The sequence below is a fragment of the Clinocottus analis genome, unplaced genomic scaffold (genome assembly GCF_023055335.1).
Source record: "Clinocottus analis isolate CAN_PGR_092001 unplaced genomic scaffold, fCliAna1.0.p SCAF_23, whole genome shotgun sequence".
NCBI lineage: Eukaryota > Metazoa > Chordata > Actinopteri > Perciformes > Cottidae > Clinocottus > Clinocottus analis.
Window position 1 is genome coordinate 5,648,032 of NW_027175965.1, and position 26,891 is coordinate 5,674,922.

Consider the following 26,891-nt stretch of genomic DNA (forward strand, 5'->3'; position numbering starts at 1 on the left):
CAAACTGTTGAAACCATCCGAAAATCATCCAAAAATACAAATATAACATCCTTGACCTAACCCATAGCTTCCTAAAAGGTTTTATTTTTTATTGTTTCAGCTGTTTCAAGCCACAATATCCTAATCTGAACCACAGTGTAGTGCACAGCCAGGCACTTAACTATACCTCTATTTTTAGAAAAGTTTAGGAAGTTTATTGACGTCAATAAAGTTAACTATGTTTGTGGCGCTAACATCTTGCTGCCATCAGAGGAGCTGCATCTCAAGACGTCGACACGTTGGAGTTTGCACAATGCCACAGATGTTGCACCAGCAGAACACAAACAAAGAGATAATATGGGAAGCAGTCCAAATTATGGGACAGAGAAAACATGCAAACTCATCTGAACTTATTTACCCTGTTTCCATTCTAGGGCTCAAAGGGAGACCCGGGGCTGTCTCCAGGCCAGGCTCCACCAGGAGAGAAGGTAAGACATCGTCCTCCGGCCTCTCCTCTGGCCCTCTTGTCACAAAGCCTTCCCTCGGTTAGCAATGATTCTTGTCTATATGATGAATCACTCAACGCTGTGATGTGGATGATGAACAACTTTTTGAAGTTGATCTAAATAACTGTTTTCTTAGGTTGTTCATTCAGCAACTTCCTTTAAAATGCTTTCTTTTCAAAACATACTATTCTACAAGTATTCATTGTCACGATGCTTTCACAATATCGTCTCTGTAATGGCGGTGTGTATTCTCTCTTTTTCATTTGTACCAACAGGGGGAGAGAGGTGCACCTGGTCTGCCTGGGCAAGATGGATTTCCAGGTCCAACGGTAGGATTTTATTTGATCTTATTGTGTTTAAAGCAGCAGCTGATGCCGGAGATAGAGGAATGCTTACTGTCAGGAACTATTTTTGTTTGATGTGTCCAAGTAGCGCAGTTTGATAATTATTAAGAAATCTATTAGATTGTAAGGGTGCGTTCACCTATATATTGTTATTTGTAATGCTTGCATTGATGTCATTGCCTGATTTTAGTCTTTTTTGCCTGATGGACCGATGAAGTCTCAGTTAGCCACTTTTTAGCAGCTGTCTTTTATTTAGGCATTTAAAAGCTTAGTTAGTTATTTCATTTATTTAATTGAAGTTAAACATTTGACACAGTTATTTCAGACATCAAACCAAAAATCTATTCAAAACGAGCATTGAATTTGATTGACTTTTATAACAGCAGCTCTGTCTGTTAATCGCACTCATGCACGTTAAAGGTTGGCTTGAGAGGAAGTTCAAGGGTTAAGACCATGCATTTACACACACACTCACACACACACACACACACACACACACACACACACACACACACACACACACACACACACACACACACACACACACACACTGACTGTATCAGTGTTCCCACTGAGTTCTCCCCTAAGTGTGAGCCACATACGGTAGCTCAGGCCTCTTGTGGTCTAATGTGGTCTGTATTGGGTTACCCTGTCAGAGGCAGTCTACAGACCACCCTGCTTCCTACCTGTCTTCATTCCAGTTTATCTCAACAGAAAGAAACATTTTTAATCAATAAACTTTTTTCCCGACACTTTCTTTTCTTCTTCACTATCTTTGCATGCCTGTCTTTGCAGAAACCTCTGCGTTATTGCCTCTCTCTCAGAGCGTCAGAGCTGCCTCCCTTAAACTTGATATGCTCTGAGGTCAAGGTCAAAGGTCTTCCAAAAGAGGAAAAGCACACTGCCCGAGGTTATGAGGTCGATGAAACGCACAGTATCTCATGCCTCCTGAGGTGTGAGGTCTCCTGAGGTCAGCAATTGTGACGCCTAAGACAGAGTGTTGCAGGGATGTTGCTATCACTAAAATAAAGGACACAGCCACTCGTCCTGTATCCACCAGTGTGCCCATAGTCACAGGCACACTCCTTCTGCCCTTTATCTGATAACTCAGATTTGTTTTGTTTGAGCTGTGACTAGAACTGAGCTTGTGGCTTTACAGAACAGACTTAACCTGTTGTAGGAGATCACACTTGGCTTTATCTACACAGTTGTCCTCGTTGCCTCTTTTTGAAGCTTTGAGTCTTGTCTCCACATAGCTGGCCTTCACCTTGCCTCCCAGGAGGCCATCCCGGTGTTTGCAGGAGCTGAACTTAATATACCCAGCACATGAACTATGCCCTCACAAGTATTTCCAGAGGAAATGAATGGCTCGGGTCCTTTACTATTTACCCCAAAGTTGGCCTTGTAGAGTGTGAAGGTTCATCTGTTGGAAGCACACGATGGAGTCAATGCAAGAAGGTCTCTTGCTTCCCTAAAAAGATTATGACCTGACTCAGACTTTGTGTTTGGGAACTGTTAACATCTGTTGTTGATAATACATTTCAATGGAAAAATAAAAGGACTTAAGAGAAGCTTGGACTTACTGAACAATACATCTCATTTAGTCTAAAACGAAGTGTCTGGTTAACAAAGGAGCAACATTTGGCGCCAGCACAAAAGTGACTTCTCGATTAGAATGAGCAATCACTTTATTGGATCGATTTTTTTGAGGTTTTAGTTGTGTCGGTTACTTTTTTCAACGCACTGTACTTTGCAACCATTCAGGCAGAAACCAGAAATGGTCATTAACTGTGTCCTGAAAACACAAGACAGGACAAATAAATATAGTTTCTATTTAAAAAAACATAGCAAATGAAACATCGAAACAGATTTATTGTATTTCCACCAAACTTCCTGCTGTCTATCTTTTTCCCAGAGAGTGCAAGCCTAATGGATTATAACACTGATAATCAAATCACATTTTAAATGTCAGTCTGCATGCATGGGAATTTGCAGTCAGAATGACCTGTTCTGTAGAAGTTGCTGGGAATTTTGGCATGCCAAATTCCCTCAGCCTTCTTAGGAAATAAAGTTGCTGCTGGGCCTTTTTAATGCGTTCCGAGGAATTTAAAGGTTTTCACCCTTTCCACCTCTGTCCCACCTATACAAAGTGCTGCACCCTCTTCCTCCTTGGGTCGATAATCATCTCCTTGGTCTATTATTGTCCCGACACCAGGCCACAAGTTCCTCCACCTCTCTTCTGTACGCCATCTCAGCCCCACCGGTGATCATTCCAATGACCGTTGCATCATCCGCAAACTTGTTGATGCTGGTGTTTTCCTGGCAGGCTACACGGTCGTATGTGAAGAGGGTGTACAGCAGGGGACTCAGTACACAGCGCTGTGGGGTCCCTGTGCTCGCAGTTATTGTGTCAGTTGTGCGGTTGCCAACTCTGACTGATTGTTGTCTGCCTGAGAGAAAGTTTAGCAACCAGTTGCAGAGAGCAAGTTTCAGACCAAGATGTTCGCCTGCTAACATGCTAAACATTATACTCGCTAAGCCTTAGCGTGTTAGCGTCGTCATTTTGAGCATGGCTGAAGATTCAACTTGTTAATGGGTCTAGTGTTTTGGGGTGAAACTTATTCAACATCATTTTGTTTTATTCCACTTTCAAGGGTCTTAAAGGTTATCCGGGATCAGCCGGACTGCGAGGAGAACAAGTAAGTTGTGATGTCTGTGTGTGTGTGTGTGTGTGTGTGTGTGTGTGTGTGTGTGTGTGTGTGTGTGTAATCAAGAGAAAGAGTTGTATTATGTCTCCGCGCCGGCAACAGCCGTGGCCTGACTGTGTCAAATCTGAGCTCCTGGTGAAATAATATTAAGCATTGATTAACAACATTATAAAACCATCACATATTTCATATTTGTTCTGGTCCTGTCAGACAATAAGAGTAAATTTCAGCGGAATATGAAGACTATTATAATGTTCATATGTTCAAGGTCTATGATTCATGCAACATCTATAGCAATAGGTATTACAGCAGCTGATGATTGTTTTAAATCCGCTTAATGTTTAAAATGCAAAGTGTTATTTTAACACTGAGTGGAAAAACAGCAGACTGAGCCGGGCAGGGAGGAGTGGGTTGGAGGGCTGCAGAAAGGTACAGTTAATAGACAGGGTTGTCTTGGTGGAGGCTGTCCGGAATGAACAGTGCTTGTTTTATTCCTCAGTTGGCAATGCTGTTAGAGGTCTGTGTGTCTCCTCTTTCACTTTATCCATCCATCTAATCTCCCTATTCACCGTTCATTCATCTCTCTCTCTCTCTCTCTCTCTCTCTCTCTCTCTCTCTCTCTCTCTCTCTCTCTCTCTCTCTCTCTCTCTCTCTCTCTGCTGCAGGGCATTCCAGGACTTTCAGGGGAAGCCGGAGCTGCAGGTTACCCTGGCAGGCAGGTGCAGTGAAAAATACAAAAATACGCTTCCAGTTCCTCCATCGATCCTCTTCGATTCTTCGTTGCTCTATCAAGAACTCTACTGAAAATACACAGCAATGATAATGATAACTGCATATTGCACCTTTCCTTCTGCTTTCCTATGCATGTTTCTTACCCATTTTGGATTCTGCAGTCAGCAGTAAAATACTGTTTGTCCTACGGGTTTATTGGAAAATATCGTTTGCGATGAAAGGCATTAATCAAAGCAATTGATTCCTGATGTATTTTCGTCTTTGCAGTCTGTGGACTTAAACCACGTGCAGTGTGGTCCAAGTCCAATTTAAAGTATAAAAAACATATGCATTCTTTTCGCTGTCTTTCAGGCCAATTAGAGTCTGATGTGTTCATGCTTCTCTCACCATGTGAAACCACTAACCTCAGCTGAGTCCTTTTTTTTTTTTTTTTTTTTTTGCAGGGCTTAGCCGGGCCACAAGGTAACCCAGGGCCTAAAGGTGTCCGCGTAAGTACAAGTGGCTCTTTGCTCTCATTCTGCCCACTTTTCTTTAATAGCGCTGGATGGAACTCTTCATTTCCTGAAAGGATTTGGACAGTGTCCGGCCGGCAGCCTTGTTCCAGAGAGACTGATCTGAATCTGAGTGTTATTTCTGACATACTAGCTGATGTGAGGCGGCTTGAGAGGGCTGGTCTGGGCCCTGGGTTGTCGCTATAACGGCAGACTGGTTTGTCTTACTATATGGGTTATTTCTCAGTAAGCAAGAACGTCCCCAAACAGGAGAAAAGAAAAATGAAAAGAGGATGGAATACAAACAGATGGGAGAAAATATGGAAGCAAACGAAAGGGGTTGAAATCTGCCGGAGGAGACAAGGCTGGCAGAATTCAATAGATTCATTTAAATCCCTTCTTAAAAGCTATTTTTATAGAATTGCTTTTGAGTGATGTCGTCCTTTTATGTTTTTATGTGCAGTTCTTATGCTCCGATGGATTTGTTTGTATAAGTTATATATTTGTTTGTTTTCTACTGCTCTTTTTGGCTGTTTGGTTTGGTTTGGTTGTGTTAAACGCTTTTAATGTATGGTCTTTTATGTTTGCCGCCATTCGAGTCGTGTCTATGCTTTGCAAATCTGTTAAAGCACTTTGTAAACTCTGTTTTTAAAAGTGCTATGTAAATAAAGTTATTATTATTATTATAAATTAGTGAGTGAGATAAGAGACTTAAGTGGAGCGTTGCAGCTCATAGAAACAAGATAGTAGGATGAATATGCCAGAGTGAAGCAACGTGAAAAAGAGCCACAAAGACAGACATTACGATAAGATTTGAATGTGAGAGTGTGTAAAAGAGACAAAGGAGACAGGGTGCACATTTATCACACACACTGACTACATCTAATGATACACTACAGCCAAGGTATTAGTGGTTGCACAAGGACACACATCCAGGTTCACACACTTTTATCCAATAGTTTCACAGCATTTACCATCGACAGGAAGCTGTAACACACACGATATGCAGCAATGTGCGAGCAAAGGGAGGAAGAAGAACACTGCTCTGTATCAGTCAAATCAAAACTACAGCAAGGTTTATGAGCAATGTGCAGTGTTTATGCAAAATAGAAGTTGGAATGTTTTGTTGAGATACTCAAAGTAAGGTTCAGACAATATTTTAATATTTAAATATTTCTGATTTCCAGGGTTTCATCGGGCCTCCAGGCGTTGCTGGGCCACTGGGGCCCGAGGGGGAGAAAGTGAGTCGGTCTTATTAATCACATTCATCTCTAATAATATAATCCATTTCATGTCTTCCCATTTTTGTTCTGCATTTTTTATCCCCTACTTTTTCTGATGCTTAGTTTATTTATTTACATATATATATATATATATATATATACATACATACATGACCCGGATTGTAATTTATCCACTTATTTTTCTTTTCCAGGGCATTCGTGGTCCTGTTGGAAAACCTGGCCTCAAAGGAAGACACGTAATAATTCATTCATTTTTATTCCTGCTATTGGTCATAGTAGCCTCCAGACAAAACAAATACATATATTTGTTATCTATCAATAAGTCAGAGGAGACAGTTACATGCATCTGTGTTATTTTATGTGAAAAATCAGGTTAAATTGTTATCCAGCTGATAATTTATAGTGTCGCCTCTTAAAATAACATCCACAAAAGTCCGAGGGGCAATTTAAAGATTGTGTATGCTGCATCTGGTGTTAATGTGCTAAAGCTAACTCCTTTAGCTGATGTAACAAGATGTGACAACATGTTGAATGCCTGTTTTTTTTTTTTGCATTGGTCCTGCAATGCCAAGTTTGTTCCTGGGTGGCATTAAACATAAATACAGATTGAGATGGATACAAAGGGAATGTCAAGGTCGGAACCTCACACTGTGAAAAGTTAATGTTTTAAAAACAAGCCTTAGCTTGTCTGTTGGAGTTGCCAAGCGGGCAGTGAGCCCAGTGTGTTTGATTCAAGAGGCTTTTTTTTCTGAAATGTTTAGCGATGTTTGGCTAACTGCATCAAAGTCTGTGGTCTCAGGCTGTTGTAAACCTGTCCACGAGCTCACCAATAAACAGGCTTATCTTGCCTCATTACATATTATTTTCACACCATGTTAATGCACATTGGATCCTAATCAATCACTTGGGGAAATTGCATTTCAAATGTTATATATGAAGTAAAAGTTGTCACGGTATTAAGTAATGGTGTGAAAGCTGAGAAAGCTGAACGGACTGCTGTTCATTCACCTTTAGGGAGGAGCTTTATACTTGACACAGTTGAGGGTGTAATTGGCACCGTCAATTGAGTGTGGATGCACTTTTCCCACAGGGTGTGGTGGGAGATGTGGGGGAGAGGGGGCCTCCTGGTCCTGATGGCAATGAGGTGAGAACTCCTGTCGGCCTTCTGGTGAATTTAGTCATCCTCTTTTTTTTTTAAATCCTGCACTTTACATCTATCTCTGTCTGTTATTTCACCCGTCTGTCCTCCATCTGGGAAGTCTGGTTATCTCTGATTGTTACCTGTCCTTGTTCATTCGTGACAGAGACGTATTCAAATGAATATGTGTAAATCATTTCATACACTTCTGAAATGCAGCCTAAAGTTTATTGAAGTGTGTCTACAGAAGGATCGACATAATTAGTCATAAGCTGTCAATTATAGGAATGACTGAGCAGCCATGATGATTTAGTTTTCTGGCTTCGCACATAAATATGTTGAGATGCTTTTTCATCTCAGATGTTTGCACGTGAAGACATGTAAATTGATTTTATTGTATTTCCAATGAAGCCTTTGGGATGAGGAATATGTAATAGTGTAAGTGTCCTGTCCTGTGTACTTATGCTGTTGCTGTGATGTTTCACAGGGGCCTGTTGGTGGGATTGGCATTTGTGGATTTCCTGGTCTGAGGGTGAGTATCACTTTTGCAATATTATAATTTGTATGAATGTGTTACATTTCCCATGGAGAATCGGTACAAAGTTTGTTCTGTCAATCAATTGGCTCACAGTTTGGCTTCTGCCTCTCGTACTTGTTACCAAGATTGCTAGTCCGTCCATCATATTTTCTACATCTCTAGTGGTTAGATTGTGGTTACGATGATGGACTGCAGGATGTGCTGTGTTTCTTCATGCGCGATCGATATGAATTGTCATGCTGCCATCTATGTTTCGGTTAGACTTGTTGAGTGCTTGTTTTTCATGGCAGTAGCTCATTTCTTACTGAAAATGATACTGAAATCTAAGTAATCTACATGAACTCTAAGGAATATAATAGAAATAGGGCAGGATTCAGAATCAAACTGTTTTGGCTGCACTACGAGGTCTATGGGCACGATAATGCCAAAAAAAAAGGGCAGAATTCCCTGCATGCATTGTGACGGAGAGGTGCGAACACAATTGTTCATGATTGGACACATTGAAGACATACAGTTTGAGGGAAGCATGGCAAATGTCAATCATGAAAAGCTGGCTTGCTGCCAAAGGTTTAAATGTTTCAAGCGCAAACACTTGGGTGGCTCTGTCTTAATATAGCAGTAAGACAAACATCTAGACTGTCACAGACCTTACGGAGAACTGTTAAAACGTCTGAGTTCACAGAGGGTCTCTTAAACACCCTCCTGTTCATGCCAGAAAAATAGATACGACTGTATATGGCACCGGTCCTGTGCCATCCCTTCAAGATTCATTTACGCTGGTCCTCATTGCGTGAGGATTTATTGAGGCGCTCGAAGGATCCCTCAGTGTTTCTTTAACCTTCACCTCGGCTACTGAGTGTAAGTCATCTTTACTGCAGACGTACGACATGCAGACGCTTTCTTTTGTTTTTACATAAACAAGGATACAAGCAAAAAGAAGGTTGGACATGTAGAGCAATCACAATACAGAGAATAAGATAAGATAAAACAATTCTTTATTAGTCCTGCAGCTGAGAAATTTAGAGGATTACAGCAGCATACAGGAAAGTGCAAACAAGAGACATACCACAGGTCTGGACTACTGTAAGCCAATCTGACATTTTCCATTTATTCAGTGTTTCACTTCAGAGTTGCAGACTAACATGACCTAGTTCATGTCATGTGCTATGGCACTACGTGCCGTTGTAAAACTCAATAGGAACATTTACCAAAGTAAATCATTGTCATTGTCAACTGAAAAAGAAATTGGTTGAAAATCTTTCATGTGTTTTTCCGCTCCAGAGTTCACCCCCATGTCTCAAGTCTCCGTCAGACCTGACACTATAAATCACCGTGTAAACATGCCTACAAGAATATGACCCACTTCTCTGTTATCCTAAAAAAAAAATATTATGAGGTCGTGAGCGTTCTGATTTATTGCCTGCCTTTGCATGTCAATCCATTTCCCCCATAAAGAAAGACAGAATCAGTGCCCTTGTTGACGGCCATATTAACATAATAATGCTAATCTCTTGTTTCTTTTGATTGCCATAGTATTAATAACCCTATTGATCTTTAAAACATTGTGTTTTTTTTATTTTTATATGCAGGTCTTGCTAAGAAAAAGTTGTGCACTACAGGTCTGACTATATTCAGGTTCAGTTAAGGTGCCTAAAATATCTTTGAAAATGAATCTATTCTTACACGTGTTTTGCCGGGTGTAGTTATTTTTAAACATTCAGTTCTTACACAAGTGATTTTGTGGAACAAATCAAAACACCATCAATCATTGTTGAATTCACAGTCTTGATTGTAGACTGTATAATCATACTATGCATGTAGTGAAAAATATTTTGACGGACATTTTTAGTGAGCAGAAAATGCTCGTAAACGTGTATCTATGTATATATTTTGAAAGACGACAACATTTCTCATCATTAGCAGGTGAATTAATCATTAATAATTGAAGCTGATGTTGTGGTCGCTTGTCTTTATACCAACAAATCACTGCCTTGAGGTTCTCTTGAGTAATCATACCAGAGAGCCAAAATACTTTCACCTCCTTAATCCTGGCTTTGATGTAATTCATATTTAGTCAATTTTCCGGCCGAGTGATTTTGACACAGGATATTGCTCACAAAGACCTTTGATTTGACATCTAAAACTCATTTTCACTTCACAGTGTCAATCACACCCCCGTGGTTCCAGTTGCGCTCACTCGTCTATTAGTTAGACCTTTATTCCAGTAATCTGAGGGAGAGCAGAAGCAGAGCAGCAAGCGTTCCTTCTGGTATGCAGTCGATGTCTTTGCCAGTGTGTGACTCAGCAAAATGTGATACAGCCAGACACTCGTTCACAACCTTAATGAGAAACACATTGGAGACAAAATATAGTTATCGACTTTTTATTTGTGTGTGTGTGTGTGTTACTAATTTCCACTTCGACTTCAACACATTTTTTGTTTGTATCATTGGCAAGTGGTTTGGTGAGGCCTGGAAATCATTTAATTGTGCTTTCCCCACTTGTAGGTTGTGTCAAGTATAGGATACGATCACGTGTATGATACACTGGGTGCTGAAACATTTTGTGTTTCTGAGGCTGCAGTGGTTGTGTGAAAACAGGAGGTGATGGAATGCTCCAATCTGGATTCTGTCAAGTCTTAACTCACTTGTCTTCGGTGCGGCTGGGAGATAATGATTTGGATGATGTCAAACCATCTGGCGTTCAGGCTGCAGCTTGACGGCCGTGTGGGGATGTTGATCAATTCAGCTGGGCTGGTGGTTATCGCTCCCTTGCTCACTATGACATGTTTCATGCGTTCACCGGTGAACGTTTCTTTTGATGGAGTGCTTTTGATTTGGGGCTGTCCTGTCGCAGTGCCACAGGGGAGCCGCCGCATCAAACACCAGCCTGACAGGAGCCAGATGATTTCCTGGCTTGAGCCCTCGTGTCCTTGATGATATATATAATCAAACCTTGTCCTGTCACTCGCCTCGCACTTGTGATTCTTTTGTATATGTTTTTTGGGGGACAAAGTTCTCGGTGAGATGAGTATAACAGCAAATCATTTGCCTCCACCTACATATACATATTCCATATACAATTCTTTTTTGTCCACGTTTGTTGTGAGATTCCTCAACTGCTCGACAATGGGCTTTTATTAACCCCCTCCAGCCTCTACAGTGTTGCCACACCTCAGATGGCACATCAAGACAACCTAAAAAACAGAAAAATAGAAAAGCTAAATATATGTACTTTTTTTTTTTTACTTTGCTGGCAGATTGTTGTTTGTCATTGATTCATTGCCAGCAACAAAACTGCCGACGACATGGTATCAGCGGTCATAGTGGAAAGCCTGCCTGCTTATAAAGGGTATTTTTTTCTGTCCGGCCACACATTCTGACCACTCTCCACTCACCTCTGTCAATTAGAGTGGCTGTTGTTGACTGGAAGTGGTGAGCGAGGCCAAGCCCAGACCCACACAAAACAACTGGATACACTGTCAACACCGCTTAGTCCTGTTGTAAGGTTGTGACAAAAAGGAATGCTTTGTGTGAAAACCTCAGACCATATGCGTGTCAAAATAACATCTCTGCCAAGAAGAAACCGGAAACATTTAGTGTGAAATATGCCATCGAGTGTCAGGTAACAACCGTGGGACAGTGTAGAAGTGTGTGTGTGTGTGTTTTTGTGAGACTTAAATGCCATTGTGTACCTCCTTCCCTCCACAGGGGGACCCAGGGCCTGAGGGACTGCGAGGACTGCCTGGTTTGGTGGGGCCGCAGGTAAGTTAGACATTGGCTACTGCAAATGCTCAAAATGTCAGGAATATACTGTGAAGTCAAGTCAAATCATTAAGATATCTGTATGCGCTGTATGTAACACCACATCATGCATCATGTACCACCCTACTGTCAAACTATATAAAGAAATATGTTTCAAAACACTTTCCACAATGTCAATTTGTATTACCCATCAGCTTTATCCTCCATTTACAACATATTCTGTCATTGAAGTCACTGATTCCTTGCAAACATTTCCCCTTTCCTCTCTTCTCACTAATGGACTGATTCTCCTTCATTCCTCTTCCCGTGGCAGGGTCCAGCAGGACCAGCCGGCCTGCCTGGATTGAAAGGTGATAAGGTGATCTAAATATTTATATTATTGCTGTGTATTTGTGTGTAATGTGTCAGTAGTCGCTCAGCTCACATCCTGTTAACGTTCGGATAATGCAGCCACTATGAACTCAAATTGAATAACATGATAGTAGCCAGAGCGTGTTAGTAATCCTTTAATACATGTATATTGCTCCATATGTATATTGGTTCTTTATAGTGTTGTCATTTGTTTTTTTTGTGATCATCAAACTGCATTTTTATAGTAAGTTACCTTGAAGTGTTGCTACATGATGTTCTTACATATACAGTATATGTTTTAGTTAAAGGTATCTACAGTATGGCTGTATTGTGATCACAGTAGTGTTGTGTTATATCTCTGTATAATACTGTGACATTCAGGATGAAGTGGGACAGATGGGCGAACCAGGAGAGATGGGGGACCAAGGTGATAAGGTGAGTCTGCCGTCATCATGTGCATGCAACTGTTGTTACCAGTAATTTATGAAAATATATTTTATTCGAATCCATTATCGAACATGACATCACGAGTAAAAAATACTCGAGAACATGTCACTTGGAAATACTTTTACAGTTTGTGGATTTTTTTTTGTTGCTGTTCTTGATCCCAGAAGTGGGAAGTTAGCACACAAATAAAGCAATGCACTCAGTTATAGTGTAATGGATGACAACAAACACAATAACACACACACACACACACACAAGCACAATGTGTAAGATTAGTTTGAAAGTGTTGAATCTGTTTCTTTCAGGGTGTTGCTGGTGGACCTGGTCTTACTGGGCCGAGAGGGAAACCTGGACCACCGGTACGTGAGTGTGAGTGTGAATGTGTCTCTGCAGCCAAAGGTGCATGTGTAGACATTATGGAAGGTGTATTTATCTGTGCACTGTGTGTTTGTATGTTTATATTTTATATTTTTTATTCTATTTTGTTATTTTTGCACCTGCAAAATTGCTCCCGTAGCTGCGACTATAGTACATGGAAGTTAGACAGTCCTGACGTGGCACCTCGCATGGTAGCTCCTCTCATCACTGGGTGAATGATTCCTATGCAAAGCGTCTTTGAGTATTCAGAAAAGTGCTGTATAAAATCAAACCCTTATTATTATAATTTGTATGGATGTGTGAGTGTGTGTACGCGTTTGACATGTAGTACAGGTTTTATATATAAAGCCAAGTACACACTGTGTTCCACAATGAGATCGGGAATCTGTTCTTGTTGCGTGTAAACTGTCACATTCACGACACGTCTCCTTTATTGTGCACTTGCTACTTACTTGTTAGTGTCATGCTGTGACTGATCAGGGCTTAGTTTCTTGTTGCTCTACATCAGTGTCAATAACCATTAGATGAAATTGCTATAATCACACAATGTGGCAACACATTATTCACATCTATACTCAATTTCATGATGAAGACATATTAACAGAATACAATACCTACATGGTGACACAAAACACAAAATAATGAAGCTGTTTTCACTGTATTTATAACAGGGTAGAATTGGTGAGGTGGGGCCACAGGGACCACATGGGCCTCCAGGACCAGAGGTAGGACAAACATCAACAACAACAGTATTTTGTATATCAAAAGTGTCAATGGTTTGGTTAAATGCAGGTACACATTCTGTGGTGCAAGCAAGGCAATCACAGTCTTGGCCCAGATATTTGCTGGCTACACCGGTACCCCTGAAATGTAGCCCCGTTGTCCCCAGAGGCTCATCCATCATGAGACCGATAGCCAATGGTTGATCCAAGGGTTACACAACGTTTTCTGTTATTATAATGGTGGACAGAGAATGACCCAATTGATTTGGATGATTTTCCAACTTTCTCCTCTTGCCTCAATAAATATACAACATCTTGCATCATAATAAGCACGTTCATACTCCCCAAATAAGTAACGTTACATTTACCATCGTGTCAATTTGTAAACTTTATTCACAAGATATTGCATAATTGCCTAATAATGTATTATCTTTGGCTTTTCATGGACTATTAATCTGACTTCATGACCTTTTTACTCTTTTGACAGTTCTAGGCCAACATTTGCTCTGGAACTCTTTCAAATGTATTGGGCAAATAACAATAAACATCACAAAACAAGATTATTTCCTTCATTTTGGTCATTAGATGACCTTTTGATGACCTTATGATATTTCCTTCACTTGCCACCTTTACGTCAAAAGTTCCTCTCGTATGATAAGGGGTTATCAAACCGGCCAATTGCTCAACCAGGTCATTGCCATGACATTTGCTGAACATAGCCATTTACTTACCATGGCGTTTGATGTGATCCTAGTCCATTACATGTGTTGGAACGAGAAGGCTCCAAGGACACTAAATGAGTATCGTGCGTATGAATGAATGAATATACACTTTGTTAATCCCTGAGGGCAAATTTGTTGTCGAGTAGCACCTTAGGCACAAAATAAAATATAAAAACAACATAAAGAAACAACAGTTATGAAAGATATATACAAATAAAAATAGCTGGGATGAAAGATATGTACAGCTTGATTTAGAAAAAAATAAATTACATTGAACTTAAACAATAGAGGGTGCAAAAATGCAAAGTATGCATGTGTAGTGTGTGAAGCGTCTGCACGGTACACCCGTGGCACTTCATACTTTGGCTTTCTTGAAGAACTTGTACTTTCCTGATTCTTGTTGTTTTGAGTTTACACTTATGGTTGAATGCACTTATTGTACTCACTTTGGACAAAAGCGTCAGCTAAATGAAATATAATGTAAGAAAATGTAATGCATCAGTAAGTATTCCATCCAACATTGTGTTGTATGGTGTGATGTTTGAGGCATATGAGAGCTACTAGTTATTATTTATACTTTTAGTACTTATAATTTAATGTTACAGTATTCTATGCTGTTTACAATAATAACAACTTTAGGAAACAAACATATCTTACTTAAACACACTGGAATACAGCTAAATCATTCATGCTTTACCTGATAAAACCTGAGTGTGGTCAATGGAGACATCAACCAACCTGTCTCACTACCCTAACACATGCTGCAATACTTGATGTACGACAAGATGAATCTTGTGCTTTTCCTGTTCTGGCATCTCCCTCCAGCATGTCTATGCGTTGGATGTGGAATACCTCACCTTTTGTCAAAGAGGTCATCATTGATGCTCACATATGTGGAAAGCATGGAAAATGCCAAAGACACACTGCGGTCAGCAGGGCAACATGACCATAAGTCACGTAGGCCACAGCTAACAGGTATAATTTTCAGAAGTGAGTAATTGCGTTATGGCAGCAGTGCCTGAAGGTATTCAGCCGCTATACGCTCAGTAGCAATCCATCACCATATTTATATTGGTTTGCAATGAGTCTGCCTATACGCTTGAGAAAGGCCTCACCTCTGTGTCTGTCGCATTTAGATTTATGCAGGATGCCTTCAGTGATTTGCAAAGGGGAGCTTCTGTGGTTCATCAATATAGGCCAATAAATACACTGACTTCATACCTGCCTTTATAAATGTACTTTAATTCCAACAATACACAATGAGTCAATTCACTGTGTGGGATCAAACTCCGCCAATAAGTCATGTGACTTATCATGACAGATTAAATAAAAACATATAATGATATATTGCTTGTTTTTAAAAGGGATTTCCTGGGGACATTGGAGTGCCAGGGCCCAACGGTCCACCTGGACCAAAGGTACAAGAGCATCTCTCACTCTTTTCTCTCTGTCCATCCATCCATTCATCCATCCATCCATTCGTTAAAGCCATCTGACTGAATTCATGCCTGTGGCTGTGTATCAGGGTTTGCAGGGTGCCAGAGGTCCTCAAGGCCCACCAGGACCACAGGGAACACAGGTGAGACGATTCAAATGTCGTACTTAATCCCACACGTCTGCTCGGTTCGTGACTCGCTGATACAGAAAAGTGGAAAATGTGTCTCCTCAAGAGATTTCCATTGGCCCATTAGTCAAGATTAACTTGAGGCATTAACCCACACAATACTTCTCGTTTCGTTCATGGTCATATCTCAAAACAGTTGAAGCTTAGATCCTGGTGGGAGTTGTTTTTTTTTCCGAAACCTTAACTCTCGGGGCATGTTCCACTTGGTGAAGTCATGATTCATCATTGGGTGCTTAAAAAAACAAGGGTGAAACGTTTCCAGCTCTGGAAAAAAAAAAAAAAAAAAAAGGAACAGAAGCCCTTAGAAGGTGTACAACACACACAGACACACACTTTTTTATTGTTCTGAATGATACAACCAAACCTGGTAGTTGGCCAATGTACTCTCCTCACACACACACACACACACACACACTTTCCTGGTACGGGTCACAGCATCTCAGTCAGCGCTTTGATACCTGAAAGTATAGAAGTGGAATGTAAAAGTAACTGACATGTGTCCAACTGCAGCTGTAACCAGTGGCACAGGTTTGGTTTCAGAAGCTGGGGGGGAGCGCAGTCACGCAAATGGAATGGCAACTTTACTGTGTGTGCATTTCTTTGTGTGTTTTAGTGTGCCAGCTGTATTTACTTGTCTGTTGAATTCTGCCGTGTATACGTGAGCGTGTGTGTGTGTGTGTGTGTGTGTGTGTGTGTGTGTGTGTGTGTGTGTTTATGTTTGCAAATATTTGTGTATGATGGAACTATACTATGTTTCTGCAGGGTGATGAAGGACCACTCGGCCCACCTGGCAGCGCCGGCCCGAATGTAAGAACTCCAAGAAGCACAAAACGTTACATACACTAATACAAAAAAAAGAAGCAAAATTAGCCGTTTGCAGGTGGTTTGAATGAAATAAATGGATTATAAGCTTTGATATCTTTGAATCATTATTTGTGTGTGTGTGTGTGTCTCTTTGTCTCTCTGCCTCTGTTTTTAAAGGGGAGACCGGGAAGGAAAGGATACACAGGCGAACCTGGCCCGAACGGTTTAGCGGTGAGTCTCGATCTGTCACAATATATCACGCCACAACATTGTGGATCACAAAAATGTGTTAATATGCATCGTGGACTTGAAAAAAATGGGTTGCAGAATCAACCTCTGATCCATTTCATGTTTAAAGTCTTAATTTAGATTTATTTTGCTAGAGAATGAACAAGCAAAGAAGGTATTTCACACTGTGTTTAGATTGGCTCTCTTTTTTTCATGGTCACATTACAGTTGAACTTCAACAAATATTATTATATTAGAATTATAATAATGTTATTTTTGACGACAGCACTTGCCATGACAAATTGTTCGACATTGAGAAACTGAGAAAAATGAAAAGAATGCCTGTGCATGTGTAGATTGTGCTAAGCCTATTTTTGCTACTTGGTAGCTTCCTGCCATTCACATCTTTACCAGCACAGCCTTCATCTAAAAAAGGCAGACACTGACAGTCTTTTGGCTGATAGTTAGTTAGTTAGTTTGCAGTTTTTTACTCTAGAAACCACAGCATTCCAGACTTGATCCTCACTATTTTGTATGTGCTGAAATTGGCTTTTGTACACACCACACATGCAGTGCCATCATCACGGTATCGTGTGCTTCAAGATTTTATTATTTTCTCTAGTGCTTGCCACTAAGTGCCATTTTCACCCTGTTTGTAACCATTTATCCTGAGACTTACTGTGTTGTAAACATGCTTTTAATTAGGAGGGAAAATGATTTCTTCATGGCTATCATCATTCACATTGGCAAACCACAAAGAGAAGCAACTCAAAATGATGATGGTGTTTGCTCCTTTTTACTATTGTAATACTCAGAGTCCCGTGTCAGTAGCAGGATGGTGACAAAACTATCTTTAATTACAGGAAGCTAACCAGCACACTGTTTGATGTTTTCTGCTTTCAGGGAGAGAAAGGGGACATGGGAAATGTTGGGAAAATTGGACCACAAGTAAGTTGCTTTAGCAGTTGAAATGTACAGGACTGACATTAATCAACAGCCCTTCTGCTGTCGATCAGCAGCTTCTCATTAAACCCTTTTTCGAGAGTGTCATTGTGGAGTCTGTGGCTTTTATTAGCTTGAGTTCCTGTCCTTAAACATTTGAATAGTTGTCCATGTTTTATTGAGATAATGATGGAGTGCTTCCCCAAGTGAATTAAAGCTTCCAGTGTGGCGGAAGTGTGGAGGAAGTAGTTTTTTCTCATGTGTCTCGCTGTTTTTCTGACCCACTTTAAACATTTAGAGACATTTGGAGCCTCTTCCACAGTAGAACAAAAGGAAAATTATACCTTTTTAGTCTCTGATATTGTATATTATATAGAATAATATTGTATTATAATGATTGACTGAATAAAACACACAAACAAACAAAACATCAATTAGAGATCCTCTGGGGAAGTCACCTCAAACATGTTTATGGCTCAAATCCTGCCAAAGAGCGTTTGACACCTGCTCTTGCCAAAGAATCACACTTATGGTGTACATTTTCATATACTAAAATAATTTAAGTTGAAAACATTGTGTCAAAAAGATGTTGGTCTTTGTCTATGAAATGGCTTTGCAAGTGTCCCAAAACATCTGTGTTAGGATGGTCGTATCAATTAACTGCAAAATCCCAGTTCCATGTGTATATTTTTCTGCTTCAGTTGATGTTTTATACCCAGCGCAAACACTCCAGAGAATTGTTGGGGCATGTATCCTCTTTGTTAAAGTACACAACTGTTCTGGACATCCAAAGTATGTCCGTCTTTCCCGGAGGCCCCTTAATGTTAATATTTGCATTCTGTTCATAGTGGAGGCAACCAAGTGGGCCATGTTGGACTGTGTTGCTGCAGTGCACATATGAGAGGGATTAAGCACTTACTGAGTGCAGGGGCCTTTGAAGCCAAAGAGGAGACATGGGGTGATGCAGAGAGAGAAGGAAAAAAAACAACCTCAAAGACATATGGAGGTTCTAATGAATGTCATTACATCACTTTCCAAATAAATGAGATGTGTGAGAAACTGAGAAAGACTGTTTTTTGGATAGTGCAGGTTAATCCAGGGTTGATGCAAGGAGGCTGTAGGCCGTCTGTCTTTATCCAATACCCCCGCATCACCACGAGGCCTCTCATGAACAGTTTCAAGTGAAATTTTACTGGAGGTTTTTACAGTTTAGTGTATCTTAGCCAATTTGGATGGACTAAGGAGTGTTTTATTGGAACTCAACCTCCTGTCAACAGCTAATAAAAATGTTATATATATATATATAAAACAAATCAGTCCACAATTACCAAAGGCAACCACAGGTGTGCTTAGAAATATGGTTGGCATATTAACCTCTGTGCTTTGATTGGCATGCAAGTGTGTGCTTGCATGTGTGCACAGGAGAGAGGCACGTGGGACGGATATCCTTAATACTCTTAACTTCAAGTGACTCGCGCTGTCTTGCTTCTCTAACTGTAAGGTTAATGGTTAAACCAGTACTCTTGTAACCCAAGCTGTGTCTGAGAAACCCGATCGCCTTCAAACAGTATTGTAAAAGCTCCAACGTCAAGGCCCTGGAACATGGAAACCCCTTTAAAACAACTTCCCTCTGTTAAATGATACAGCGTACCACATTGTCCCACTTCATCTCCCAATTAAGGGCTTTGAGGTGAATTTCGAGCTCCTGTTCCCAGGCCCGCAGGCTGCATCTCTTCACAGACACTCAGCTACTAATCCGTTGCTCAACTGCTTAACTTGCATCCAATAATACTGTTTGGGAGATGATACATGAGTAACACGTCGAGGCTTTCAGCATCTCTAGCTGAGTTATGGAATAACAAATGGAACAAAGTCTCACTGTTTATCTTAGTGGTCTGTTTCTTTTCTCTCTCTTTATCCGTCTGTTTTGTTTCTCTTGGTTTCTTTTCGTCCGTCTTTTACTCCCCGGCTTTCGCTTTCCCTCTCGTTCTCTAAACAAACACAAAAGAAAAGAATAAAAGTAAATAACAAGAACATACACTGTATTATCACGTGACAGAAGGAAGATTAGCAGCCAGTTTATAAGTGCTTAACCTTTTAATTATGGGAATATATCATGCTACAAGGAAAGTTTGTCCCTCGCAAACCAGAGTGAGCCGCAGTCTGACCATGCTGGCTTTTGTGGTTGGCCAGAAGTGAGACATATAAATTATAATTATAGTAACAGTGTAATTCCGTTAGGTTCAGATGTTGTGGGAGCTCGCACTGTCCCGGTGGCTTTAGTGCACACGCTGTGGTGCGGTGTACTTGGTCTGGCTTGTGAGAAGTGCATGTTACTCCGTTAATTGGGCATTCCTCAAACTTTTACTATTTTCACAATAAGTTATGCTACGTTTTGTTTTACTTTGACAGAAAAAAATGTAAACACAATGACAGGACTTTGAAAAACTACCGTACAGCTGCCATTTCTGGCTGAATATCGACCCAGCCGAATAAAGTCTTACAGTTGGAGAGGCTGGCACTGCTCCAGACGACTGATCTGGAAGTGCTTAAGCTCCTCCAATCTCTCTCTTATGTACATTAGCTGGTCTTTTCCCCACGAGGACTCCTTAACTAAGTAGTCTGGGTCTATTGGGGGCCATTTTGTGCACAAGAAATATGTTATCTTCGCTTTGATTGGAACCTTTTGTGTTGCTATCTTTGCTGATTAAATCTTTAGTATTAATTCCACATGGATTGTAAAACAGTTTTTGAACCAATAACACTCGTAAATATTGATGTGTCATCTGCTTTTGCTTTGTTTTGTCTGCAATGCTTCTTTTTGTGCTTCATTTAGGCATCTGTAAAATTATATTGTGAATAAATCTAAATTTTAGATCAAATTAAAGCTGCAGGTTTGTTGTTGTTGCAAAATAACCATTTAATAAAAGAGCAAGGCCCTCACACTGATATACTCTCTCCTCTCCTCTTCTCTCCTCTCCTCTCCTCTCCAGGGTCCACTAGGCATCATCGGGATAGCTGGGGTGATGGGAGTTTCTGGTGAAAAGGTAAGGAGTGTGTTTTCTGTCATTAGGCTGTCAGTCAGCATCAGTTGGTTGCTTGTCAGTGGTCGACCCCTGTAATTTGGGCTGTTAAGTAGCAATGGCTTAAGGCCCCAGAGGGCCCAGCACACATGCTTTGATAAATACTCAACACTCTCACATCCACATCAATAATAATAAAGTCAAAGCCATGTCACCATTAAGGCCCCTCATCCTTCCAAACCCCCTGCTTCTAATGTCAAGGTTAATTTAGGATATTCAGCTTTGTCACCATGGCAGAAAAGTGTATTTGTTCCAGATTGGTGCCATTAGACATGTGCTGCGCTGACATCTATTCAGTCTATAGCAGTGATTTTCAACCATTGTGCACGGCACACTGGTGTGTTGTGGAAGATAGTCAGGTGTCCCATGGGAAAATGTCCAATTTCACTTAATCGGTCCAAAAAAATCGTAGTTGCTGCAAATAATTTTTCCATTGTTGAGCGTCTGAGCTTGCAATATAGTGGCTGGCCTCGTAATGAAATACTCTTCCATGCCAGTAGGTAGCGCAATAATTACCTACAATATGTGCTGTATTGTGCTACAATGTGACATTTTGGAACTTTTTGGGTTGTTGGTGTGCCGCAGGATTTTTTTTTATTGTCGAAAATATGCCGCGGCTCAAAAAGGTTGAAAACCACTCGTCTATACTACTGCATATGCAGTCATAAAACATATGAAAAAGCACCAAACAGCCAACATAAGTCTTATTAAAATACTCATTATGCAATCTAGAGGAGCCCGAGACTTTATCCATGTCCGGCTCCTATTGCTTCGCTCTCAGCTTAAAATAAAAATAGTTTAAGTGTCTCTGCAGCCTTCCTGCTCGAGTGACACTTTTTTAAAAGAAGTCCTCCAAAATAACTCCCCTACTTCCTGCATTGTTCCTGTCTGAATCTAAACCTGTTCCTCGTTGCTTCCTATCTAGAAGCTGTGTGTCAGAACACGTTCTGGTGATGGGAAGCCGTCTGCCTGTCAGACTCTTGCTTGTCCTCCACCCCCCTCTTATGCACAATCGCTCTCCTGGTTCAATCTGTCAGCACCAGCCATACCCTGACAGCCCCCAAATTCCTTTCACATTGTATATTGTATAACAACAATCTCTGGATTAGATTTTTCTTTTCCAATATAGAGGCTTAAAGCTACTTTTCCCACCATTTGATAGAAGCGCAACAACCAGACATATACTTGTACAGTCATGTACGTTACTCAGTTCAAGAAGGATTAACGCATGACTGACACAAGTGTTGTTAGACTGGAGACCTATAGGCAGCTTTACTGCTCACCCGAGGTTACCTTTCCTTTTAACGCAGTATGCCACCAACTGGGTTTCAAAGTACCTGCTGGCTTTAAACTTCACTCAACCAGGTGTCAATCTAACCTTCTGTATTTAGGAAGCTGCTCTCCAGTTTCATGGTTTTTTATTTGGAATTTTGTGTGTGTGTGTGGTTAACTTTCAGGTCAAAGTTTAAGAATCAGCTCTCTTTTTGTGTTGTTTTTTTTTTTCCTTCCTCCCTAGGGCGACCGAGGACCAGCGGGTCCAACAGGTCCAGTCGGGGAGAAGGGGCCACGGGTAAGTGCAGTCACACAGGATGCACTGCAGGGCCCTGCCTGTCTGAGAGGGGGTGAACTCCAGAGTCATACTATAGAAAGTGGAAAAGCGTTTCCAATAAATCAGCAAAGCTATAACTGCCTACCCAAGCTTTAATGCACTGTTCAGCTGAGGATGAATAGTATGAAGCTGAACCACTGAACAATTTGGGCTGTAATCTTTGCCAGATGATGTTTAGCTACAATGTTTATTTCATGGAAATGAAAGCAGACTCACAGGTTTCAAATTACTCAATGTTGCAACTTTTGCAGATACAAATCTCTACAATTCTGCTGTGTCTAATTGTTTTTCCCATGGTAATGTAATGCGGAAAATAGGTACGAAAAGCACTGTGACTATTTTGGAATCGCTCAATCTGGAGATTACATTAAATTATTTGTGAATCCACTGCTAAGATGAGACCTGTGATAGACCTGAAACAATACCGTTTGGTTTCTGCGTGTGAATAAGCGGCGGTCAGTACCTCATTGTGACAGTAAAAGGCTCCAGCGGCAAACAGGTTTCTCTCATCTTCGACAGAATGACACATTGAGTTGTAGATTTTGGATGGCAAGTGGAAAAGGAAAAACACATTTGTCCAATCTTAAAGCGAGTACTCTTGTGTCTGATTGAAGGATTGTCGTTTGTTTTTTTTTGCCCTACATCCAAACTTCCTGTTCAAGTTGGGTTTGTTAAATATTTCTATATTTGCAGGTAGGTTAATAGCGAGTAAATATGTTTTCATAAAGATTATTTTGATAGTATTGATTCCCTAAAGCCTCATCCTGCATGCAGTCCAGTGCATTTGTGTGTTTCATGTCTCCCATACTGCTGCTCGGGAGAAGTTGTTCTTCACTCCTTACTGTCCCGGGACCTTGGATTAACTCAATGTCTGTGGCTTTGGGCTCCAGTCCTGACCTGGAAGGCTAGCAGCCTGACTGATTGGCTGGCTGAAAAAGAGGATGACTAATTTAGTGGCTGCCTGGTGGAATAGTTTGATGATTGAATCACTGTTGGTGTGTGTGCATGTTCGATTGAGAGAGAGAGAGAGAGAGAGAGAGAGAGAGAGAGAGAGAGAGAGAGAGAGAGAGAGAGAGAGAGAGAGAGAGAGAGCTGTGTTACATATTCAAGGAGGTATGGGGATTTGTGTGAACCAGTTTGTGCTATAATGAAGCCACATTAGCGAGGAGTGTCAGTTTGACTTTGGGCTGTATCACCGCAGATGATAATCATCATTTCATGAAGTTCTGTTTTTCTTTAAAGGCAATTTGCAGGGATTAGCATTTCTTGGCAACGCCATTTGGTCTTTCCTGACGGTTTGATATTGTGGCATTATTCCTAAACCGATTATTAGAACATGAGAATGGATGACAGAGCTGTGACGAGAACCACAGACCCAGCTGTCCCCCTTTGCCAGTGGGTCTTGGACATATTTTAAGACTTAAAACATGTCTACAGAACATAAAGATTTATGTATTTTTCCACAGATTTGTCCACAGATGTTACAGATGTATCAACATTTTCTGCTGTTGGGTTTTTGCTGCACTAATGCAGCGTAGTTTGAATAATATAATAATATAATGGTAACCAACACGCCACTACACCTTGTCTCCCTTTCTATAATGTTTGTTCTTTGTGTTTTGGTGTAAGGGCTATCCAGGGTTACCAGGAGGTCCAGGAGACATCGGCCTGCAAGGTGCAGCAGTAAGTGTCCTCGTCTCGTCAACACTGTGTGACACCATACGGTGATTGTTTGCATATGTTCACACATAAATATAATATAGTTCATTGTCGCATTATTAAAATGGAAAGCGTTTGTACTCCTTGCACTAGGGCAGTAGCTTTCCATTATTTTTTTCACCGGTTATTTTATCAAATTATCGAATAATTGGATATAAATGTATTTTGCTTTATTGAGAAACAACAAACAAAAGAGAATAGAAGACTGACCAATTAATTGTTTTTACTTTTTAGAAAAAGCTACATTTATTTTGCCTAAAATGGTGCATATTACATTCTGTATTTTAAGGCTCAAGACAAACTTTTTTCTCACCTGTACTGGAAAAATCCTGAAGAATATTTGTTTTTTTCCTTGTTGTTGGTATCCAAACAATTCAATTCATAAACAAAATTTGTTTTAGGAATTTCATAATCCCGTCTCTAATATATATTTGATATTCATGTGAAAATACATCCTTTACACAACTGGATTTATTTCAGTTTCCTTCCAAAAACAACATTTTACCTTCGCTCAATACTGATTTTAGGCTTCAATGCATCATAAAGTAAATCAATGTTTGTTACTTAGGCATGCAGACTATTGATAAGTGGCAAACCTGGTGTTGGTGTGGATGAGGGAGTTAAGGGAAGAGGGATTTGTTTTAATCCAGTTACTCGTGTTTTTGTTACGAATGAGTTCCGCCCAACCTTGTACATCTCCTCATTTGCATATTGTCCATTTCAGTTCCCTGTTATATACAATTAAGTTTGACCCATGTAAACAGTATGGCTTAACTGGCAGATTGTTCAGTAGTTCAGCTGAAGTCGTCGTAATGCCTCCATTAGTGTTGATATGGGCTGAAAGACACATTAAGGGGGTTTAAAGTCTGAGGAAATATCCACACTGTATTTTATAGCTTGTCTTACTGCACTATTCCAAATAAACTGCCATTTCCCATTCTTTATTCTCTCCCTCTGATCCAACATGTGTCTGTCTTGTTTTTTTCTCACAGGGTCCACAAGGGCAGATGGGTAGTGCAGGCGTTGCTGGGCCGAAGGGCAGGAGGGTAAGAGCAACCTTTACCTGTGTGGTATTAGTTGTGTCCTTTTGTGTAATGTGTATGTATGTGAGCTCACCTTAAACTTCTCTCATCAAACCCCCTCGGCACTGTTTTGCATCACAATTTAAGTTCCCGGAACCAAAAGTGTAAAGCAGTTTAAGACATGGGTTTGTCCCGCTTTACTCAAAGCTTTTTATAGGTGAATTGATAATTCCCCATCGTCAAATTGGTTTTTAGAGATAATACTGGTGAGACATCGTGTGGCTGAGAGATGAATGACACCTTCATGTAAGGAGGTAAAGATCATCTTAAATTAGACACAACTCATAGAGACTACATCGTGTGTGTGTGTGTGTGTGTGTGTGTGTGTGTGTGTGTGTGTGTGTGTGTGTGTGTGTGTGTGTGTGTGTGTGTGTGTGTGCGTGTGTGTGTGTGTACTTTCTGGAATGCAAATGCTCAATCCAAGTTTGGTTTCATCATTGACACTTATTGACTAATACGATATAATATTGATCTATATGCTATAGAAATATATTATACTTCCCAAACAGTGGCCGAAGCACATGACTAAGAAACAATGTACATACAGCTATAAATATATATTTTGCGTCACAATGCGACATGACAGAAGCTAAAACAAGAAAATGAACAAGGAACACTAACACTGCACTGGAGTTCTACCTAATCACACACAACACCCTACACAACATCACTTATCTATAATTCACTTCCATTTCTGCCGAGCAAAACACATGGCAGCACTTAACATGCCCCGACTTGTGTTGTTTACTGTAATCCATACATGTGTCAGTCTGTGGTTGGATTTCCTGTCTGGTCGAGATGAGATATAGTTACCCTCATCCCGCCCCCTCCTCCTCCTCGTCTGTGGTTCGTCTCCATTGTCGAGGCGTTTGATCCATCGTGGACCAGTGAAAATTGTGAAGGTTAATCATTTGAACCAAAGTCACAATCTATTCCCCTGCTCGCTTTGGTTTTTGGAAAATGAATAAACACCATTCCTTTGTCAACACTGCGGTATGTCGGAAAGAGATTGACCTCAGAATGCAACATAAAAGAAGCAAAATGAAACCGCCGCGCAGCTTATCACATCAGTTTAGCCTCTGAGCCAGAAAAGAACAAGTCCTAGTCTGGAGCTGAGTCAATTGGTGAGCACCAATTGGCCCACACATGCACGAGTTCTCAAGTTTTTGGTCGTCGCGGGAAAACAGTTACTGCCTCCTCTGTAATATGAGTTGCTACCGTCATATCGAATCAATCTATCTCTGATTCCTCTTCGCCATTTGAATGACCACTCACAGTGTAATGCACCTCACCTGCTGCAGAACTGTTGCTGTAGACAAACTGTTGAAAAGTCTGACTGAAGACAGAATAGAGATGTATACAATAGGGGAGACAAGATGGACCCAACAAAAGTCCTGAAAGTGACTGGTAGTGCTACATTCTATCTATCTATATCTATCTATCTATCTATCTATCTATCTATATATATATATATATATATATATATATATATATATATATACACATATATATATTTCAACATATGTCTGATGCTTTGATGTATGTATGCCTGTACAACTCATTCTTCTTTGAGTGATGAAATGTGTGTCTCGTGTTGCTTTCACATAGGGCCCCGTTGGTCCAGATGGCCCACTGGGAGAACCAGGCCCTGAGGGCATCAAGGTAAACATGCACACCCCCCCGTGTGTGAACCATCACTAAGTACATGTGAAGATTGGATGAAAGTAGTACTTTTT

General features: G+C 40.6%; 1 protein-coding gene across 1 annotated transcript in view; it reads left to right on the forward strand.

The window, feature by feature from the left end:
* LOC137793784 (collagen alpha-1(XXIV) chain) overlaps positions 1–26,891 on the forward strand; it is a 66,388-nt gene that overhangs the window by 17,671 nt on the left and 21,826 nt on the right. The window contains exons 6-29 of the mRNA XM_068590140.1: positions 414–467; positions 761–814; positions 3,484–3,528; positions 4,203–4,256; positions 4,713–4,757; positions 5,948–6,001; positions 6,196–6,240; positions 7,095–7,148; positions 7,630–7,674; positions 11,391–11,444; positions 11,758–11,802; positions 12,177–12,230; positions 12,548–12,601; positions 13,292–13,345; positions 15,429–15,482; positions 15,590–15,643; positions 16,451–16,495; positions 16,670–16,723; positions 17,624–17,668; positions 20,656–20,709; positions 22,262–22,315; positions 23,984–24,037; positions 25,066–25,119; positions 26,764–26,817. Of these exons, the coding sequence (XP_068446241.1) occupies positions 414–467; positions 761–814; positions 3,484–3,528; positions 4,203–4,256; positions 4,713–4,757; positions 5,948–6,001; positions 6,196–6,240; positions 7,095–7,148; positions 7,630–7,674; positions 11,391–11,444; positions 11,758–11,802; positions 12,177–12,230; positions 12,548–12,601; positions 13,292–13,345; positions 15,429–15,482; positions 15,590–15,643; positions 16,451–16,495; positions 16,670–16,723; positions 17,624–17,668; positions 20,656–20,709; positions 22,262–22,315; positions 23,984–24,037; positions 25,066–25,119; positions 26,764–26,817 (1,233 nt within the window). The remainder of the gene's footprint in view (positions 1–413; positions 468–760; positions 815–3,483; positions 3,529–4,202; positions 4,257–4,712; positions 4,758–5,947; positions 6,002–6,195; positions 6,241–7,094; positions 7,149–7,629; positions 7,675–11,390; positions 11,445–11,757; positions 11,803–12,176; positions 12,231–12,547; positions 12,602–13,291; positions 13,346–15,428; positions 15,483–15,589; positions 15,644–16,450; positions 16,496–16,669; positions 16,724–17,623; positions 17,669–20,655; positions 20,710–22,261; positions 22,316–23,983; positions 24,038–25,065; positions 25,120–26,763; positions 26,818–26,891) is intronic.